The sequence below is a fragment of the Myotis davidii genome, unplaced genomic scaffold, assembly GCF_000327345.1.
Source record: "Myotis davidii unplaced genomic scaffold, ASM32734v1 scaffold247, whole genome shotgun sequence".
Lineage (NCBI taxonomy): Eukaryota > Metazoa > Chordata > Mammalia > Chiroptera > Vespertilionidae > Myotis > Myotis davidii.
Window position 1 is genome coordinate 2,914,809 of NW_006299593.1, and position 14,418 is coordinate 2,929,226.

General features: G+C 44.8%; 1 protein-coding gene across 1 annotated transcript in view; it reads right to left on the reverse strand.

Moving 5' to 3' along the window:
• ANXA4 (annexin A4) overlaps nt 1–14,418 on the reverse strand; it is a 34,450-nt gene that overhangs the window by 13,480 nt on the left and 6,552 nt on the right. The window contains exons 3-8 of the mRNA XM_015571467.1: nt 12,949–13,130; nt 10,211–10,305; nt 8,229–8,342; nt 7,053–7,143; nt 5,478–5,557; nt 3,070–3,126 (exon numbers count right to left, since the gene is read on the reverse strand). Of these exons, the coding sequence (XP_015426953.1) occupies nt 3,070–3,126; nt 5,478–5,557; nt 7,053–7,143; nt 8,229–8,342; nt 10,211–10,305; nt 12,949–13,130 (619 nt within the window). The remainder of the gene's footprint in view (nt 1–3,069; nt 3,127–5,477; nt 5,558–7,052; nt 7,144–8,228; nt 8,343–10,210; nt 10,306–12,948; nt 13,131–14,418) is intronic.

The following is a 14,418-nucleotide window of genomic DNA, read 5'->3' on the forward strand; positions in this document are numbered from 1 at the left end:
TCCCTGTTTTATCTAAGAACAGTTCTCCTCAACTCACCTAGGTCCCCTTCTCAAGGCAGCTCTGCTTGCCCTTCGCCCAGCTCCTGTTCACCTCTGTTATTTTCTCACTGCATCTTTATTTAAAGCTCTCATTTAATTATAACCCAGGTTTTCTCTCAATTATTTTAGGGCCCAAAGCAATCTGGCATCTTTCTCTTTCTTACAGCGTGACCCTATTTGGTTCCCTTCATGCCTCAGTTTGTTTATAGGTCACATGACGTTTGAGGTGAGAATCTGTTGCTTTTCAAGCTCTTTCATCCTTAAATGATGAGCAGTCTATGCAGACCTGGTCCCCACCAACCCCCAAAACACACAGCCCCGGAACAAGGTGAGTGGATTCTTCTAGGAGCTCCTCACTTTTCATTTGGATGAATTTCAAGCAGGAGCACTTACAGCTAGTCCACCGAGGGCAGCCGAAACATGGGGAGCGTCTTCCTGTTCTCACGAAGCCTGCTCCCAGCTGGAGGGAGCTTAGCCTCTTTTCTGGGACAGGGTGGCCCTCCTGCGTCCTTGGCCCAGGTTTGCTGCCCATCTGGCATTTTAATGGCCCTCCTCCGTAGTTTCCAGTGCTGAAGCAGTTTTCCCTATTTTTATATTTCCTGGTCCTCCCCCGCCTACACCGCCCCCCAAAACAAGGGAATCAAATCTGGGTCATCTTCTAGCAAAAGCTTTGAAGGGCATTTTTAATATATCATGACTTTCTTTTTAAAGTAGGAATTCTGAACACTACCTATTATTTCCACTTTGTGCTAGTTTCATCTCAAGAACAGAGAAGATTGAACTGGTTAGATAATAGCCTCTACATTGTAAAGTTTCTACCTTTTATAAGTAATTACTACCAAATTCCACCTGCTCTGATCATTCTCCTCATCTCAAACTCATTTACTTTCCTACATCAAAATCCAGCTATAATAACCAAGGTCTGCCAATGATACCCTTGCTGCTGAAGCAAATTAAAGAGCAAAGATTGACAAGGTTTTTCTACTGTCTTATCCTGGAAGAGCTGAAGCCTCGACTGGAGTTGTTCTTAAATTCCTTGCCTCTTGTTAAGACACGGAAGATCCAGAAAAACTTTCATCTAAGTTCTACTCCATCTACCCATCTGCCCCAGCCCAAACCTGTTTCGGAGCACCTTTCCACATGACTACCTCCAAGGAGAACAGTGCTCTTTGAAGAGCCCAAAAACATGTGTTTGTTGAATTGCATGGTTTAAAAAAAATCGGACAGACCTGGATTCAAACAGCCCAATTCTACCAACCTTGTGATCTTGGACTAGTTATTGAAATATCCGCATCAGTTTCCTAATCTTTAAGACAGATGTAATAATCTCTGCCCAGATTTGCCGTAAGGAAAACATGTACAGTAGTTAACACAATGCCTGGCACTTAGCAAACCCACAAAAATTTGATAATGAATATAATGTTTCAGGAGTAAATTGCTCACTAAGTCTTCATTTAATTTGGGATTCACCTGGGCTCTGGAGGTTCCTGCCAGCATGCCCCCACATGCTCTCCTTGAGGTAGCTGACATTCACAAAAGCATTCAAGAGTTCCATTGTTTTCAATATCTTCTCTTTCCTCAAAGCTTCTGGATTGAAGGCAATTTCCTGTGTCTCCTGGTGGCCTGGGCCTCCCTGAGTCCTTGGAGTGCTACCTGTCTATGACACACATACCCCTTTCTCCTCTAGGGACAGCAACAGGTTCTTGCCTGCAGAATCCACAGTGGTTCATACCTCATATACTGAATGGGACTAGTCCTCCTCTATGGTTGCATATCCAACTGCCTAGGTTTAAGTCCCAGTTCTGCCATTTATTACCTCGAGCAAGGAGCTGGACTTCTCTGAGTCTCCATTTCCACCAAATAGGGGGAACAATACTTACTTCATACAAATACTACAAGGATTCAATGACATACACCATATCAAGAGCTAAAACAGTGTTTGGTACCCGGTAAAAGACCCACCTTTCTTAAAAAAAAATTTAAAAAAATATATTTTATTGATTTTTTTACAGAGAGGAAGGGAGAGGGATAGAAAGTTAGAAACATCGACGAGAGAAACATCAATCAGCTGCCTCCTGCACAACTCCCACTGGGGATGTGCCCGCAACCAAGGTACATGCCCTTGACCAGAGTCAAACCTGGGACCCTTCAGTACCCAGGCCAATGCTCTATCCACTGAGCCAAACCAATTAGGGCAAAAGACCCACTTTTTATCAGCTATTATTATTAGTGTTACCTGGCCATAGTAAATAGACCAAGGGTTGCCCTAACCAGTTTGCGGGCACATCCCCAGTGGGGAGTGTAGAGAGCAGTGTTACCTGGCCATAGCAAATAGACCAAGGGTTGCCCTAACCAGTTTGGCTCAGTGGATAGAGCGTTGGCCTGGGTACTGAAGGGTCCCAGGTTTGACTCTGGTCAAGGGCATGTACCTTGGTTGCGGGCACATCCCCAGTGGGGAGTGTAGAGAGGACAGTTGATCGATGTTTCTCTCTCATTGATGTCTCTAACTCTCTATCCCTCTCCCTTCCTCTTTGTAAAAATTCAATGAAATATATTTTTTAAAAAAATAGACCAAGGGTTGGTGCCAGGGCAGCCACTAGTGGGCTGGGTACCAAAGAAGCAACTGCCTGTTTGGGTTTGATATTGATTTTACCCAACAGGGTACACACTGTGCCAAGCTGTTTCACACAGATCATATCAAAATTCTCTGTGGGGAAATAAAAATGCAAGGCAGGTCCCTTCACCTCCAAGTGATTCGGAAGACACTCCATGGTTCTCTGGGGTGGCCACACCATGGCCCCAATGTCAAGAAACCTAGAATCCAGAGGTGCTTATATAATGATGCCTCACGCCACCCTCAAGCCCCAGGTTTTTCTGAAAGAAACTTGTGCTCTTATACATTATCGGTGAGGATTATTTTTCTTAACATATCCCAGCCAGACCAATATGCACTGAAATATAAGAGGGGGTTCACCAATTAAGGACTGTGTTACTGGCAAAAGAGAAGAAAGAAGCTGCAGTTCTACTCACCTGGGCATCCTGCCTCATGAGATCATCATCCAGGAAATTGCTCTCATCCCTGCCACCCTGAGGATGGGAAAAACAAACGAAAGAGAAGGAGAGGGTAGTCACGAAGATTTGGAGAAGACAGAATATCTGGGAACCCAATGACACGATAACAAGGCAGAATGCCACCAGGGGTCACACTCCCAGCCTAGGGAGAAAGGACGGACATACTCTGAGGGTGCCTGCGCTTTTCCTATGGCTCTGATCAGAGCCGAGAGAACATTACTAGAGGGAGAGCCCTGCTGCACCATCTCTGCAACATTAGAAAGGGAAGGGGAATGAGTGCTGCCTGCTGACTGCTCACTCCATGACTACCTCCCTCTGCCCCCCAGTCCTGCCTCTTTCCAGCGGATTCAAGACTTTGGATCTGGAAAGCCTACACTGATGGAATTCTGCCAGATGGGTTGGAACAGAGAATCAAGAATGTCTGGGACCAGCCAGCAATGGGGGCTGAAGGAGCACATGAAAACATGCCCCTTTGACATCACCAGGGCACCAGGGCAGGAGGAATGCAAAAGAGTGGCAAAACAGGCTACTTTCCTCTGGTTTTTCAGACTATATTTATTGCTATGCTGTCTCAATATTCTATGGTCTAGGCATGGTGCAGCAGAACCTATCTATAAATATAAAAAGCCAGCAACCAGAACGCCATAACGACCTGAACAACTGGTCGCTATGGCGCCGGCCTACTGCGGCCAGCAAACCGCCCAATCGGGGTGGGGCCAGCCGGCAACCTCCTGCAGCCCCCTCCCCCCGGTTGGCCCTGCCCCTGATCGCCCCTCCTACCCCAACCTCCTGCAGCCCCACTCCCGATTGACCCCCACCACCCTGATTGGCCTGTGGCCCCTCCCCCCAGCCAGCTCCACCCCATGCCCCCAATTGGCCCCTCCCACCCCAATCTCCTGCCATCTCCTCCTACCCCCAACAGGCCCGGCCCTGATCCGCCCCAACTGGTGGCCAGGCCAGCCGGACCCCACCTGTGCACGAATTTGTGCACTGGGCCTCTAGTGGTAAATAAGGAGGAAAAGGGGGAAAATGGGTAAGAAGTAAGAAATGCCAGCTGCATTTCTTCTAAGTAAATATCAGAGGCAGAGCAGGATGGGAGCTGGCAATGATTTCCAGGGTTTTGCTTTGAACAACAACAATATTAACAAAAAAAGACAAGTCAGGAAGAACTAATGTGGAGGCAAAATGAGTTTAGTTTAGGAGGACCAATTTGAGGTGATGGCAGAATATCTATAAGGAAACCTCTAAAAAGCAGCGAGAAATGAATTTCACACTTAGGAAGGAGGTCAGGGATAAAGATATAATTGGGAAGTCATGTGAACTATCTCATGTATCATCTCTTTTCTGGCACCCGTGCTCCCACACTAGCCCTGAACTGCTTTATTTCTCATATAGACTATTGAGGCGACTTTCTACCTCGTCTTCCAGCCTCCAGTTCATTGCCATGACAATTAATCTTACCCACGACTATTACATTACTCTTATAAAAATGCAGTTCTAACCGCATCATTCTACTGCTCCCAACCCTTCAGTGGCTCCCTACTGCTCTCCAAAGAAAGTGTAACTCTTCCCAACATAGAATCCCAGTTCATCCTTCCATCTTGTTAATAGAATTACCAGCCTGGCTGCTCAGTCTGTTGTTCCCAGGTCACACCCCGTGTTTCCTGCCTCCTTGCCTTCTTCTTGCTTTTTTCTTGTCTGGAATGTACCCAGCCACACCTCTGCTTCTTGCCATCCTAGCAAGACTCCAAGTCCTCTCTGAACCTGCACCTCTGCTGTGAAGCCTTTTGTTTGCTTCTGTAGCCAAAATTCTCCTCGAACCTTCCTTTTACTCTGTGTCTCTCCTTAGAAACTTATGCTTCAAGCCTTTATAGCAACTGTGTGCCTGATATATTCCCTATGACAATACTGGAGGTCCAGTGCATGAATTCGTGCCCGGGTGGGGTCTGGCCGGCCCGCCGCGATCAGGGCTGATTGGGCCAGGCTGGCCGGGCTGAGGGGCCAACCGTCCCCTGGTAGAACTCCTGGTTGAACTCCGGTCGAGGGGACAATTGCATGTTAGCCTTTTATTATATGGGATACTCCTAGAGCCCAGGAACTGCCTGTTCATCATCCTCATAACTCTCAATGCATGAAGTCATAAGGCGACCCGGCCGATATTAGGTACTTGTACATACGAATTAGAACCAATGGATGTACATGGCCAGTCAGAGTTTCTAAAGGAGAGAAGATAAAACACCACAGAGGCCCAAGAATGTGCACATTTGGGAAGCTGAAAGGACGAGCCAGCCTGGAAACGGGAATACAGGAAGCATGCCTATAAGCTGAACCCCTATCAGAAGCAGCCAGCAGAGGGCGCCACTCACCGCGGACAGAGACACCAGGACCCGCTGGAACATGAAGGACGTGTCAGAGCGAATGTCATCTTCCAGGCTCCTCCCGTATTCTAGCGAGAAAGTAAGATTGGCCACATCAGGACAGAGCCCTGTTCGGCGCCGTGCCACACTCCAGAGCCTTCTGTCCCCTCCGGGAGCAGCCTGTTTACCCGGGCAGCTCCTCATGAGGTTTTTCACTTCACGCACAGTTTCTCAAAAACAACTCTGGTAAAATGGTCACCATAAGTGCAGCTTGTCATAGCGGAAACAAGACGTTCTTGTTCCTTACAGTCGGAGGTGGAGAAGGCTGGGCCGTAATCCTCACTGCTCCTACTCTAAACATCGTTTTCAGTGACGGAGAGAACAGTAACCATTGACAAACAAATACAGTGGGGTTTCAGAACCACGTTTGGGAACACGCTGGGGGTTGTCAAGTCCCAGTTCTAGCACGTGCCTTTTCGGCCATGCCACTCAGTTAAGCTCCAACCCTTACAGCCCTCCAGCCGCCCTTCTCACGGGGGAGAGACCTGCCTTCGGCAGACGTGGCATCCAGTGTAGAACCAAACTCCCAAGGTTTAGAACAGCCTTCTCTAAATACTTACCAAAAAAACATTATTTTTTTTGTTTTCTTTCTACCAAAGTAGTACATATTTACTACAGAAAACTTAGGAAAAAGTAAATAAGGAAAATGCAGGGGTGGGTGAGGGGATTATAAACAAAAAAAAACCTCACCATAATCTAATCACCCAAAAATAATTATTGATCACATTTTGGTGCATATCCTTCCTTAGTTTTACCCCACATACCCATATTATTGTTCCTTCTATTAGAAAGATGGGATCATGTCATACTATTTTACGATTTGTAGTTTTCACTTATCCATATACCATACTATTTAATGTAACTTAATAATATCCCACAATATACATTTGATGACTACGTAATAGTCTGCTGTGTGGGTGTACCATATTTTATTTAGCTAATCTGCTAAACTGTTGGACATTTTTAGCTAATATAACGAATACTGAATAAACACTATGAGATCTAAACCTTTGTGCATTCTTTATTATATTCTTAGGGGAAAAAGGCAGGCATCATTTCATGCTCTTTATATGTACCAGCCTCTGGAGGGAATAATGGCTATCTTCCTGAGATGGCTGGAGGACATACAGTCCAGTCTGAATGAAGGTAAGGAGTTGGGCGAGAGAGCCCCTCCAGGCCATTCCCTGGAATGCTAAGATTCACTGGTGCCACCACTTTTGAACAAGCACCTTCGATTCTCTGAAGATAAGGAACAGCTTTCCAGCTTTCAGAGTAATGAATGGTGGTAGGTCCCTTAGGCACTGGGTAGCCGACTAGAGTAACAAATTCCCCTGAGAAGCCATGGGAAGCCAACAGACAATCGTTTGTCTGGACAGGGATCTGCCTTGACCTGGAGCTTAGAAGTGAGGCTCCCTGTAGTGTTGGTTCTATGAAGAAAGTCTGATCCGTGGGAAACCTGCCACTGCTAGTCTAGTTCTCAGATCACCATGAAACCTCAGCCAGGGCCACTGAGGAGCTACATACGCAGCTGGTAGGTCTCGTTGATGCGCCGGATCTCCTCAGGTGTCCGGGAGGCCAGGATCTCGATCAGGCAGCCCTCATCCGTGCCAGCCCCCTGCATGGGAAACCCAGAGGAGAGGGCTTTGTGAGTCAGTTCACCAAGTCCAGTCCCAGAGAGAGAAGGAATAGAAGCAGGAATCTGCAGAGAATAAAGACTACCCACAGGGTTCTGGCGACAGGATTTTCTCCTTTTTAGTTGTCCTGCTCACATTCCAATGCATTCACAGTGATCACTGCTAGTGAAACAAACATGTACGGGGTGTTTCTATGTGTTGGTTACTGAGCCAGGTTAGGCACGGTTTCTGCTCTCCAGGGGCTTACTCTTCCCTAGATCGGGCTGTGCTTTCCCTTGAAAGGCAGAGTCTTCAGGCAAAGGCTGTTATGTCCTTGTTTTTCAAGAACCATCCATGAGACTAAATATTTATTGACGCGGTTGAGGAGAGTACTTGGATTTGAAGGTTAAACTTGGTCGTTAAAAATCAGCAGAGCCCTGGGCTGAAGCACGATGGCTTGGCATCCAGGGAGGCTGAGAACGCCTTTCTGCCAGTTCTGAGCCTGCAGCAGACCCGGAGGCCCCCAAGGTGTCAGTTGCAAAGTTTCATGTCTCAAACGTAGCTAACACGGCAAGAAAGCTTCTGGAGCGACACCAAAAGCACCATAACCACTCCCTACGGAGCCACAGGAAAGAGAGTAATTCCATACCTTTTGGGAAAACAACTTTTTTAAAAAAAATATTTTTTTAAAAATTGATTTCAGAGAGAAAGGGAGGGGGAAAGAGAGACAGAAACATCAATGATGAGAGAGGATCATCGATTGGCTGCCTCTCGCACCCCCCCCAAATGGGGATCCAGCCCACAACCCGGGCATGTGCCCTGACCAGGAATCAAACCGTGGCCTGCTGGCTTATACGTCCACGCTCAACCATGAAGCCCCATCAGCCGGGCTGGAAAACAACTTTTAAATTACAATCACTCTAGTGTAATGCCATTGTTTTTAAGTTGTCATGAAGGAAGGAAAATCTTTCTCCTGGGCCTCAGCCCCTCTCCTCCCCTCTCAGAGGGCCTTTGTCAGGGTTTCAGGAGAAAGCTCGTAGCATGTGCACCAGCAGCGTGGGGAGCGCGAGAGGAGAAACGCACAGACCTTCATAGCCCTTCGCAGCTCCTCCACATCGTACAGCACGGTGGGCGTCATCATCCCCACGATCACACGCTCAAACTTGCCAGTCAGTTCGGACTTCAAGTCATCTATCAGGTCCTGCAACGCAAGAAAGCAGCTTGCTCAACTGCGACGGGAACTCAAACTAGTCGTACTCCCAGTGTGGTCCCTGGGTCTTCGCAACCCTTTCAGGGGACCTGCAAGGCCAAAGCTATCTTCTTAATAACACTAAGACATCACCTGCCTCCTCACTGTCCTTCTCTCACAATTGTAGAGTGGAGTTTTCCAAAGACTATTTGATATATCAACAAATCTACAAGTATGCTAAAAGGCTATGAAGATACTCCTCCCTTTTGCAACTACATATCTGTACAAAACCAGGTTTTCTTCATATACTTCAACCAAAACCACACAATAGCAAACAAACAATGAAGAAGCAGATATGAGACTCTAGCTGTCTTCCAATACGCCAGGCAACACAGAACTTTGAAAAATGCTGTAAAACAATGCCAATCTTCTCACTAAAATTCTTTTTTTGGAATATGTAGCCATTTCTCATGAAAATGTTATTTGTATTAACATGTGATGGCTTTATAATTTTCTTAATATATTCACAACAAATACATATTTTTAAATGTCCTAAATTTTAATTTCTAATATGGTAAATATCAATAGATATAACCCATAAAAACAAAATGTTCTAAATAATTTAAGAGTATAAAGGTGTCCCGAGATCAAAAAGTTTATAGACACTAATGTAAATGTATTTGTACACAAAACAATATATGTATTTCCAGTCAATATTCACTTATAATATTTTTTTTCAATTACAGTTTACATTCAATATTATTCTGTATTAGTTTCAGATATAAAGTATAGTGGTTAGAAATCATGTACTTTATAGAGTGGTCCCCCTGATATTTCAAGTACCCACCTTGCCCCATGCATAGTTATTACGATATTATTGACTATATTCCCTATGCTGTACTTTATTTTTAAATTAAATTAAAATTTTTAAATTCTCACCCGAGGATATTTTTCCATTGATTTTTAGAGAGAGGGAAAGACAGAGAGAAATATTGATGTGAGAGAAATACAGCTATTGGCTGCCTCCTGCATGATCCCCGACCAGGGCCCAGGCCAGGGAGGAGCCTGCAACTGAGGTACATGCCTCTGACCAGAATTGAACCCGGGACCCTTCAGCCCAAAGGCTGATCCTCTAGCCACTGAGTCAAACTGCCTAGGGCCCTATGCTGTACTTTACATCCTCATGACTATTTTGTGACTACCATGTGTACTTCTTTTTAAAAATATATATTTTATTGATTTTTTACAGTGAGGAAGGGAGCGGGATAGAGAGTTAGAAACATTGATGAGAGAGAAACATCCATCAGCTGCCTCCTGCACACCCCCTCCTAAGGATGCACCTGCAACCAAGGTACATGCCCTTGACTGGAATTGAACCCGGGATCCTTCAGTCCGCAGGCCGATGCTCTATCCACTGAGCCAAACCAGTTAGGGCTCAATGTGTACTTCTTAATCCCTTCTCTTTTTTCACCCAATCCCCCAATCACCCTCCCCTCTGTCAACTGTCATTTTGTTCTCTGTATCTGACATTTTTAATAGCTGCAGAAATGTCTATATATAAATGCAATATAATTTCTTTAACCAGTCCCCTGTTTCTCTCTTTCTAATGTTGTAGACACAGGCATTTAGTTATATCTTTTTGTTCATTCATAATTATTTCTTACAGCTCAATTCCTAAAAAGAACTGTAATTATTTGAACAAAGTACCAAATTCTAAAAACATTTATTCACATTTCCAGGTTGGGAGAGTTTAAGAACCAGCTTAAGATCAACCAACCAGTAAGGAGCCAAGCTCCTAGTTAAGTCAAGTTCTCTGGTCCTCACAAACCTGATTCCACAGCACAATATTTCAATCTATTGTGATTGCGACTGTGACCTACCCTGCCGATGGTGGTTTTGTAGGCCGTCCTGATTTCCTGGCGCTGGGCCGTGTTGCGGTAGGCGAGCACACTGATGATGGCATCCTCGTCGGTGCCTGGCGGTGCAGCGAAGACAGTGAGTGTGATTTGAGAGAGGAATGAGAAAACGAGTTCCTCTGTGGAAACTGAAGTCACCCAAACTCATGCAGAGAGCTTTCTAAGAAAAGAGGTTTGTTTGTTTTGGGGGAACACAGACACTAGGCTTAGCCTCTCTAATTAACGATATGCCAGCCAACAAAATAGTTCACTTCTTCGAGCTTTAGTTTCCTTACCTATAAATGTGAGTGATCTCAAGGTCACGACAAGTGTTACCTAGAGCAATTAAGTGAATTACTTAGCACAGCGATTTGCCCGTGTGATGCAAGAATTTTTAAAACATGCAATACTTGACTATTTAAAAGGCACTGACCTCTTTTCCCTTAGATTGCCAAGGAAGAAAATGACAACAGCCAACACAACAATGCTTGCTGGGTGTGAATGCCCCATTTGAACCATAAATATATAGGTCATATAACACAATTGCATCTTATTATTCATGTCACATATTAAGGTTGCATCTGATTGGTTAATTCTTGGTACCAGAAATCCTTATATACAAGTATAGGCACCTGATTTTTTAAAAAGTCACTTTGGAGCAAAAGGGGTACGTAATTACTATTATTATTTTTTGCAAGTCAATCAAAATTATACCTAAATTTTTGTCAGAATCTTAGCTATTAGTTTGTGTGTGCAATGAGATGAAAAAGGTTGAAAATCGCTGACTTAGCCCTTAGTCAATAAATGTTTATTGGGAGCATGCTTTTTCCTTTTCTCTGGAATTGTTATACTGCCTTTTGGGTCTCCTGCATCTATTTCCATGTTCTTACCTTTTCTCTCCTCATTTTTAATCTCTTTATAATTTTCTCTGAGTTTCAAAACAATTCAAATCTGTCTTTTAATTCACTGATTTGGCACTTTGGCTGCTCACTGCATCTACTGCATTTTAATATAAGTAATTGTGTTTTTCATTTCCAAGTCGTCTTTCCTGATCTCAGATGGTTCCTTTTTTTTTTTTTTGATGGTTCCTTTTTTATAATTGCCCATAAATTTCCATGATGCACTACCCTACCAAAACTTCCCAATATGAATTACAAGTTAGAAATGCCCTAAGTTGTGTTTGCCTGCTTTTTTTGCAGCAACTTTTTGACAGGGTCATTTATTCTGATTTTTCAAATTGGTCCCTCGTCTTAGCAATAGCTGCATGTTCACATATGCTTCGTGAGTTTTCTGTTTCCTCATTGTTTGTACTGTGTGGGAGTTGTTACGGGCTACAGAAGATTCTATTGAAACATTTCAGAGAGAAATGAAAAACTATAAATTCACCATGGTTATTCTTTGCAAGATCAGAGATCCAGAAAAATGTGAGGTGTAGGCAAGAAACTACAAGTCTTTAAATTTACATACCTTAGGCATCCACTTCTCGTCTCTCTCTCTCAGGGGGTAATAGATACAACCATTATTTACTCTTTTAGAAATCTCACGTAGGGAGAAAAGGCTCATCACCTTTTGATTACCCCACATTTTCTGTGATAGGCACCATCCTTCTTCCAGTCAAGTCTGAACCCTCAAAATAGCTTCGACTTTTTTTTTTTTTACCCTCGTTCTTCCTCCACATTCAAATTTCCTGCCAAGTCATGCAAAATCTAGCTCTGGGATCTTTTTTGCATCTGGTCCCTCTTTTGAATTCCTACCACTATCACTCCCATTCAGGATTTTAGGGGGCTTTTTCTTAAACGACTGCAAACGACTGCAAAAGTCTGCTAACCCGTATGCTTACCTACCAATCAGTCTTTCTAAAGTTTTGCCAGATTCATTTTCCTAGAAAGAAAAGCTCTCACAGTGTCCCCTCTCCTAACCAGGTGTACACAATGGCTCCCCTCTGTTTGCTGGCTTCACTGCAGGCATTTGAGACTCTGGACAGCATCCTATTCACTAGTGTGAAGAGAGATCCCTATAAAAGGATACCAGGCAGCCAAACCCACAGACGAAGCTCTTGAATGATTGTACTTGACCCCCCTGTGCTGTACTCCATGCTCCTGCCCTCCTTCACCACCAGGCTATTGGTTTGTCTCCCTAAGCCTCTCCAGTTGGCATCACGATTCTGGCACTGGTTGTTTCCTGGCCAATGCCTTTGGGCCATCCCCTCCCCCCCATGTCTGTGGCCCCACAGGAGGCCTTTTCAGCAGCACTCTAAGACTGCCCTTTGCTCCCTGCCTTCTCGAATAGTTCCCAGACAGCCAACTCCTGCTTTGCAAGTACTGCCTGCTACAAGCGACCTTTCCACGTATTTACTGTGACTTGCCTAGGCCTCAGCTAAACTGGAGAACGGGACGATCCTCACACTCATCCCATGTCTTTGTTCACACTATTCCATTCACCTGAAATGCATTCTCTGTTAGCGCTACTTATTAAAACTCAATCTGTTTCCCTAGGCCCACCTCAAAGTCTACATTCTCCATGAAGTTTAGCCTGATGTCCCCAAATGCAGTGTGGGGGTTCCCATCTCCTCTCTGAACCCTAATAGGATCCTATTTGTGCCCCTCCTGTCGCTATCATATTATGAACTGGTCACAGCTATTTCTGCATTTGCCTTAGCCACCTCGCATCCATGGACTAGTTGACCACAAGGACTAGGTTTTATAACCCTTGTCTCCTCCAACCGCCCAACTTCCAACGGCCCACACGCAGCAGCACTGAAAGCATTGGCTCTGTCAAATGTCTCCTGACACTGATGTGACAATTCTGAATGCCATGTGGTCCAAGTTCTGAAATTCTGGTGTTCTTGACATATACCAAAGAACCAGGGCAAACCTGAGAAAAAGAGTGGGCCAGGTACATTTTCCTATTTTTAAAAATGAAAAATAGACAATGAGGAGATAAATACATGGACTTAGAACAATGATCTGTTCAGAGCTGGGCATTATAGCAGAGTGGCTCAAACTCCAGCTCTGCAGTCAGACTATCTGCAATTGCCTAGAATCCTGACTTTAACACTGACTACTTCTGAAACTTTGGGCAAGTTAGCAAACCTCCCTAAATATCAACTTTCTTTTCTTTTTTAAAATATTTTTTATTTGCCGAAACCGGTTTGGCTCAGTGGATAGAGCGTCGGCCTGCGGACTGAAAGGTCCCAGGTTCGATTCCGGCCAAGGGCATGTACCTGGGTTGCGGGCACATCCCCAGTGGGAGATGTGCAGGAGGCAGCTGGTCGATGTTTCTCTCTCGTCGATGTTTCTAACTCTCTATCTCTCTCCCTTCCTCTCTCAGTAAAAGTGCTATCAGGATTAAAACAGGTAATCCATGTAATCCATTGTGCCTGACACATAGTAGGGCTTACCAATTGTTCATTATAATTGTTATTGCTGCTGCTGCTATTAGCAGCATTGGGGCTAAGTAAAATGATTTCTTCTTAGATAGAAAAACTGAGGACTGAGGCCTCATGGCCAAGATTTTTACCTAAATCTCAGGGAAATTCTAAATAGCAGCTACAACCAGGGAGCACTTCTCTGGCCAAATGTCCACCCAGGCAAGGACCTGGGCCAGGGTAGCCTGCAGTGCACCTGGCATGAAGCCTTGGCCTCAGGGAGCCTAAGTGGAGGTAGTGCACGGGACGGCAAGCCCTCCGAGTCGTGTACACACAGTCTTGTCACATAAAGTCCCATACACTGCACGCAGGTCCTGGGCAGCTGTGCCTATCACAGCAACAGGCAGAGGGCTCAAGGGAAAGAATGTGACCTTAGCGTGGGCAAGCCAAGCTTGGCACTGGCTCTGCTGAGTGTAAGTCCTGGCTCAGTTCTATTTACTACGTGTCCTACTATGTTACTTAACTTCTCTGGGCTCAGTTTCACACTTGTAAAATGAGAGGTTGGCACTGCGTCTGCTGAGTGTGAGTCCTGGCTCAGTTCTATTTACTACGTGTCCCGTGTCCTACTATGTTACTTAGCTTCTCTGGGCTCAGTTTCACACTTGTAAAATGGGGCAAAAGTAACAGTAGCAATAGCTGCTTTCACGAAACCACAGGGTCACTGTACATACCCACTGAGATAGTATTTGTGAAAGTGCTTTATGAACCTTATGGCGCTACACACATCTAGCATTAACTGGAGAACGAATACATTTCTAAATATTTA